This window comes from Nanorana parkeri, unplaced genomic scaffold (genome assembly GCF_000935625.1).
Source record: "Nanorana parkeri isolate BGI_ZX_2015 unplaced genomic scaffold, ASM93562v1 scaffold763, whole genome shotgun sequence".
Taxonomy (NCBI): Eukaryota; Metazoa; Chordata; class Amphibia; order Anura; family Dicroglossidae; genus Nanorana; species Nanorana parkeri.
Genome location: NW_017307031.1, coordinates 32,167 through 40,028, shown reverse-complemented (window position 1 = coordinate 40,028; position 7,862 = coordinate 32,167). Strand labels below are relative to the sequence as shown.

The following is a 7,862-nucleotide window of genomic DNA, read 5'->3' as shown; positions in this document are numbered from 1 at the left end:
CCTGCTACGGGAGGAGCAATATCTGTGAATATTTCAGAAGTATTCCATAGAGTTGACGCAGAATGGCTTTATGAGGAAATGCTGGCCTATAAATTCAACGTGCATGCTAAATTCCATCTCCACTGAGATGCATGGCAACATATTCTTCAGTCACTAAACAGGGGACTCCCTAACCAAGAAAATTCTTCATCAATATAGCTCAATTCTCCCCGATATGGAGTATTGCCTTCTAGTCATCATGACCCTTTCCCTTCCTTCTTTCCCCCCAAGTTCTTCCCTCCCACTCCCTGGTTTTAACATTTTTTTGTACGGTTGACTTATTTTCATTACACTATTATATATGTTTTGATTATTTGCTCAATCTATGGTTACATATTATATACAAGTGAAGGGAGGAAGATTTGGCTCCATTCTCAACGCCTTCATCTCATTGTATTCTTTAGCTTGCAGACTTCCTATTCTTGTACAGTCAAGGTTGTAATCCCGTGTCATTCCTTTTGTATCAGGGAACCTCTGTTGTTCATCTCCTTTTCACCTGGAAAACTCAATAAAAATGGATTGAACAGAAATGTAACCTATTAAAAAACGTTTCCTTGATTTCTGTAGGTGGGTGGACAGATTGTTAGGATACAATGAACGATGTGTCGGGTATTTGTCACCACCCCCATCATCGTGTCTTCATGACATTGTAAAGGAAGCAGAAGAAAGGAGGATCTCACTGGCACATGGTGGCAGATGATATGTTTTTATTCCTCATTCACACAAGACAAGGAAGAGCAATATCTACTATTCTTTCCTGTTCTTTCTCATGCACAACGATGTTGGTAACAGGTAGGAAAGCCCAATAAAGATTTGTATGACTCCTCAGCCTATTTATCCTCTGCATGTGATTGGTTCACTGCTTTTCCCAGAAGTCTTCACAGAGTTTGAGGCTGAATTTTAGGCATCTCTTGCTGCAAGAGTTTAATATATGGTGAGCAGTTTTCAAAGTCTCTGCCACTAAAGGAAGGCATGGCGGCTTGCTCGCTCCAATGATGATAATGAAGGCTTGCATTTGAGATCAGTTTGAGACACTTCTCAGTTCCAGGTGACCTTCACAGGTGGATGTGACCTGCACCTGACCTCCTTCTGACCTGCTTACGACCTCCTACTGACAGCTAATAATCTTCTTTTGACCTGCAGTAGACCTCCTTCTGACCTACAGATGGCATCTTTCTGAACTATTTTAGACCTCCTATTGACCAGCTAATAACCTTCTTCTGACCTACAGGTGACATCCTTCCGACCTGCTTTAGACTTCCTCCTGACAAGCTTATGACCTTCTTCTGACCTGCAGTTGACCTGCTGATGACCTCTTTCGGACCTACACATGACATCCTTCTCACCTGCTTTAGACTTCCTACTAGCCAGCTAATAACCTTCTTCTGACCTGTAATTGACCTTCTTCTGACCTGCAATTGACCTTCTTCTGACCTGCTAATGACCTCTTTCTGACCTACAGATGACATTATTATTATTCAGGATTTATAGAGCGCCAACAGTTTGCGCAATGCTTTACAATATAAGGAGGACATTATTATTATTATTATACATGATTTATATAGCACCAACAGTTTGCGCAGCGCTTTACAATATAAGGAAGACATTACAATCACAATATAATTAAAGACAACATGGTAAGGAGAGCCCTGCCCCCGAGGACCTACAATCTAAATGGGGAGGGGCAAGTGATACATGAGGAGGTAGCTGCGTGGGGATAAATTGATTAGTGATAACCTGACCCTGGTTGACATCCTTCTGACCTAATTTAAACCTCATACTGACCAGCTTATAACCTTCTTCTGACATGCAGTTGACCTCCATTTGACATGCAGTTGACCTCGGTTGAAGCTAAATTAAGCTGCTTTTGTATTCCCATTGACTTTCATGGAAATAAATCAGTAATAATGATATAACAAGGGAGACCCCTCGAGAAAGCCAGGATTACTACTGAAACATTTGGGATCGCTATACTTTTAAAGTAAACTCCTCGGCAGAGCATACACATGGCAACAATTACAACTGGATACTCTTTCCTATCTGGCTCGCTGATGCGGTAACAGGTTCTACCTCATGTGATCATTACAGACAGCAGAACATTCCAGGAGCTAGAACAGCCAATTAGGTGGCTTAGCCCTGGAGCGGCCTACTGACTGGCGGTGGGTACAGATGGTACCTGAGAGGGTACCACTCTGCCCTGCTGTGAACTGCAATGATAGGAGGAGATACTGTCAATCAAACACTCTTACCCACCCAATCAGGCAGTTCTGCTGGTGCCGTAGGCAGGTGGAAGCTTGTTTGATTGACAGCGACTCTTCTTGTCATTGCAATTTACGGCAGGGCAGACTGGTGCCACCCCCCACTCAGGCTGTTTGGTTCATGACACAGCAAGGTGGTCACGTGACCTGGGACAAATGCAACTGAGAAGGGTATATAAAAGGATTTTTTTTTAAATATACAACTCTCTCTAATTTAATTTGGGAGGAAATGCCCATTTAAAAATATTCATAATATTTTATACATTATATAAAATTATATAACTATGTACACTATACACCAAATGGCCGAAGTTTATGGACACCTGCCCATCACACCTACATGAGCTTCTTGGATACCCCATTTCCAAACCATGGGCATTCATATGGAGTTGCCCTCCCCTCTTTCCCACTTGGAGCTATAACAGTCTCCACTCTTGGAAGATTTTGGAGGGTGTCTGTGGGAATTAGTACCCATTCAGCCAGCAGAGCATTTGTGAGGTCAATACTGATGTTGAGGACCACAGTTTTCAGTGGAGCCTTGACGTAGCAGTGTGGCTTCAACGTGTATTTTATTATTATTTATTATTGTTATTATTATATTTATACTTTAAAATATTTACATATTATTATTTTTACACTTTAAAATATGTACACCTAATTATTATTATTGTTATCATCATCAATAATATTATTATTACTATTATTATTATTTATATTATTACATTGATTTATACTTTAAAGTATTTACATCATCATATATTTTTTTTACACGACCAGAACATTTACTATTCCAGGTTTCCCTTTAAACCTGCTTTGACCGTATGCTCCGGGAGACAGAAATAGCCAACCCTTGAGCATGCGATTTATTTAACCCCTCGCCGCCAGGGACCCGAAAAGGAAATCAATGCATTGCAAACGAGCTTGCAGTCAATAAGAGGATAAGTCTCGTGCTAACAAGAGATTAGGATCCTCGGTGTCGCTGAGCCCGCCATGATGCACCCGGACTATGTTTAGCCATAATGTGATTCCCGTCCAGCATGGCGACGGTTAACATGGAGTCTTTACTCATTAATGAGATTGATTTTCCGTTCATGTCATTCTAAATGCACAGTCAATGTTACTGCATAATACCATGAATTATTCACCGCGCGCTGTGTAATGCACTCCCAATGACGGTCACAAATGACTCCAACGGACATCAGATGAAAAGACACCTTGATCTTTTCCTGTGCAGACTGAAGAGACAAAGATGGCTGACCCCAGAGGATTAGCAGTACAAAGAAGGGCTGCGCTGCGTTCCCCTTTAAATCTGACCTCCGGCCTCCCCTGCAGTCTTGCACAGTTGTATCGGATCCTCTCCTCTTCCTCTGATGTCACTGCACACTGGGAGCTCCTCACAATGTGCATTAGAAGCTGCAGCAAGTCACATAGAGCTCCGCCTCATTTCCTGGCTGGAGGACGTCCAGCATCATCTAGCAATCATAGAGGCTCAGCTTCACATGTGGGCGGTCTTCATGCAAATACAGCCTGCCTAGCAGGGGCGTAACTAGAAATCACAGGGCCCCATAGCAAAATTTTGTATGGGGCCCCCCGTGATTGCTAGTCATGCCACTTGCAGAGCCCCAGTGGAGAGTGACCCTGCAGAGCCCACCATAGACTCTATATAGTGGGCTCTGCAGGGTCTGAGATCTCTTGCCTGTCAGCGCCTCTGTGGTCGCCGGGCCCCGACTCCTGTTCCGTCCCCGTGGCTCGAATCCTGTTCCGTCCCCGGGCCCCAAATCCTGTTCCGTCCCTGGGCCCCGGAACCTGTTCCGTCCCCGGGCCCCGAATCCTGTTTCCGTCCCCGGGCCCCGACTCCTCTGCTATCGACGGGCCCCGCCTTCTCTTACATCACTGGCCCCACCTGCTCTTAGGTCGCTGGCCAGTGATGTTAGAGGAGGCGGGGTTGCTCTTAGACGTGCCCCGCCTCCTCCATTCCGAACACCGCCCTCATCTGCCACAGCGGCTGGCTGTCGCTGTCACAGCTCCGCAGCGGCTATAAGGGGAAATGCGCCGCGGCCGCTGCTGAGCTGTGTCTGTGACAGCCAGCACCCCACATGCCATAGCGACCTAGGCGGCCCTGGCCGGGCCCCCCTGTGCCCGGGCCCCATAGCGGCCGCCTGGGTCGCTATGGCGATTGTTAAGCCACTGCTACCTAGGAAAGGCCACTCCTCCACACTGACACCCTCCCATCAAGGCATTGTGATATTTGCATAACTCCCCCCCACTGCTTGACACCATAAAGAGTGCGTTCCAAAGTGTTTGGCCTCTAAAACGCCCTACAACGCAACCCGGCCGGCTCACTTTGTTTTGGGGCGGGAGGGGGCGTGGCAGTGCAGTCACGTGAAGCCACTGGCCCAGCAGCCTTGCCCGCAGTACAATCGCCGGCACTTGAATGCGTGGCACATTAGTGCCGGTGTACCAGTCCAGTGCGAAATTCAAAGCATCCATGTCAGTGCGCGAAGCATCCATGTCAGTGCTCGAAGCATCCATGTCAGTGCTCGAAGCATCCATGTCAGTGCGCGAAGCATCCATGTCAGTGCTCGAAGCATCCATGTCAGTGCGCGAAGCATCCATGTCAATGCTCGAAGCATCCATGTCAATGCTCGAAGCATCCATGTCAGTGCGCGAAGCATCCATGTCAGTGCGCGAGGCATCCATGTCAATGCTCGAAGCATCCATGTCAGTGCGCGAGGCATCCATGTCAGTGCGCGAGGCATCCATGTCAATTAGCGAGGAACCTATGTCAATGCGCGAGGCATCCATGTCAGTGCGCGAGGCATCCATGTCAGTGCGCGAAGCATCCATGTCAATGTGCGAGGTATATAGCGTGTGTAAGACTGACAGTTCCCATAGCCGTGTTTGTCATTTTATCTTCCCGTCATTTACCCGCCACAACGTTCCGTTACCGACATAAATACCGCTGGAGTGTGAAATAGCGGCGACATTCCTTCACACGAAAAAGTTATTAGAGCGACGCGAGTCTTTATATCTGACAAAGTGCTTCATTATCCTCCTCATGTCTGATCTCCGGAGAAGCCGGAACCACGGGACAGAAAATCCCAACAATTGTCTGTGAGAATTAAAACAACAATCGCCGATAATTGCGGACTTATCCTTTAAATGTGTGACATCCAGTGGCAGAGACAATCCCCAGCACAGCGACAGAGACAATATCCGGCACAGCGATGGAGACAATATCCGGCACAGCAACAGAGACAATATCCGGCACAGCAACAGAGACAATATCCGGCACAGCAACAGAGACAATATCCGGCACAGCGACAGAGACAATACCCGGCACAGCGACAGAGAAAATACCCGGCACAGCGACAGAGACAATACCCGGCACAGCGACAGAGACAATATCCGGCACAGCGACAGAGACAATATCCGGCACAGCGACAGAGACAATATCCGGCACATCGACAGAGACAATATCCGGCACAGAGACAATACCCGGCACATAGACAGATACAATACCCGGCACAGCTGATGGCCCCTTAGTTCCAGTGAAGGGAACTCTTAAGACATCAGCATACCAAGACATTTTGGACAATTTCATACTCCTAACTTTGTGGGAGGAGTTTGGAGATGGCCCCTTCCTGTTCCAACATCACTGCGCACCAGTGCACAAAGCAAGGTCCATAAAGACATGGATGGGGGAGTTTGGGGTGGAGGAACGTGACTGGCCGCACAGAGTCCTGACCTCAACCCCATAGAACACCTTTGGGATGAATTAGAGCGGAGACTGCGAGCCCGGCCTTCTCCTCCAACACCAGTACCTGACCTCACAAATGGTCCAACATTCCCATAGACACGCTCCTAAACCTTGTGGTCGCCTTCCCAGAAGAGTTGAAGCTTATATAGCGGCAAAGGGCGGAGCCAACCCAATACCGAACCCTACGGACTAAGACTAGGATGCCATTAAAGTTCATGTGCGTGTAAAGGCGTCCCAATACTTTTGGCAATATAGTGTATGTATGTTCGTATATCTGTCTATGATCAATAGCTCTATCAATCTATTATCCATGAATCCCATAATCTACTTATCAGTGTCTCTATCTACCTATTGATTATCTATCTATAATCTATACACAATATAACCCCATCAGGCAGTTTGATGAATGTGACCGGTCTCATTACCTCTTTGCGGGCTGCGTCCTGCGCGGGGAGTCTGTACGCGGTCCAGTGACCCGGGCTCGGAGACGAAAGGCCGAGATCTTGACTTTGCTTCTGTGGGAAGAGAAAATGTGACAGTGAATGAGGCTGCGGGGCGGAAAGCCGGTGAAATGCTGCGAAGGTTAACGAGGGCGAATCCGCCGCAATAAAATATAAGTTCCGCGATATCCGGGAGCGCTGTGCTGACCGGGCACAATTTTTTATGTCACCCCTGCCAGCATTTCAATCAATCAAATGGGCCCATTAATTAAGGCTGAGGAGGGGGATGGGCCCGTGAGATCACCTTGTCTAATGTCCGCAGGTGAGAATGTGAGCGATAGCGGCTCTGGTTTTATAATATGGCGGCTCCGGTGTGGGGTCACATGTAGCACCCAGACTGACATCTATTTTATACAATAATCAAATAGGGTCAAATGAAATCAATGTCGATAACACAATCCAGATAACACTGAAGCTGTGCTAAAGTGGAAAAGGCCTCTTCATACAGGAGGTGCCATAGCAGCTGATAGTAGGGCTGCTGATTATCTGAAGCTTTCCAAAGACCGGCACAATGCCTCCTCCCGCTGGGTTCCCTGCACTCGGTCAACTGTGGTATTCCAGGTCACATGACCAAACACAGGGAACGTATGGAGAAGAACCACCATTGCTGGCTCTCTGTAGACTGTAGCTGCCCTGTGGGTGGGCAGAAAGAATGTGGGGTGCCCTGTAAAAGGGGAGGATGTGAGAAAGTGTGGATGCCTGGTACAGGGAAGGGGCAGCAGTAAGGAAGCTGTGGGTGCCCAGTATACAATCAGGGGCAGTATGGAGGTGTGGGTTCCTAATACAGAGGGCAGTATGGAGGGTAGGGGTTATTAGTACAGGGGGTCAGTCAGAAGGGTAAGGGTGCCCAATATGGAGGCAGTATGAAGGGTGAGGGTAAGAGGCATAATGGAGTGTGGTGTTGCCTTATACAGGGGAAGTGTGAAGGGTGGGTGTGCCTAGTACAGGAAACAGTAAAGAGGGTCGGGAGGCCTAGTGTAGGGGGCATTAGGGAGGGTGGGGTGCCTAGTGTAGGGGGCATTAGGCAGGGGCAATATGGGGTGTGGAGTACCTAGTAAAGGGGGGCAGTAAGGAGGTAGGTATGCGTAACACAGGGGCATTATGACGAGTGGAGGGGTGGCTCGTGCAAGGGGCAGTAAGAAGGATGGGGTTGCCTAACACAGGGGCAGTATGGAGGGTGAGGGTTCCCAGTACAGGGGCAGTATGAAGGGTGAGGTTTCCCAATACAGGGGCAGAAGGGAGAGTGAGGGTGTCCAGTACAGGGGCAGTGAGGAGGGCGGGGTTGTCCAGTAAGAGAACATTAAC

General features: G+C 48.0%; 1 protein-coding gene across 1 annotated transcript in view; it reads right to left on the bottom strand.

The window, feature by feature from the left end:
• Positions 1–7,862, bottom strand: part of CNTFR (ciliary neurotrophic factor receptor) — a 186,169-nt gene that overhangs the window by 160,858 nt on the left and 17,449 nt on the right. Inside the window, exon 3 of the mRNA XM_018564592.1 lies at positions 6,483–6,572. Coding sequence (XP_018420094.1) covers positions 6,483–6,572 — 90 coding nt within the window. The remainder of the gene's footprint in view (positions 1–6,482; positions 6,573–7,862) is intronic.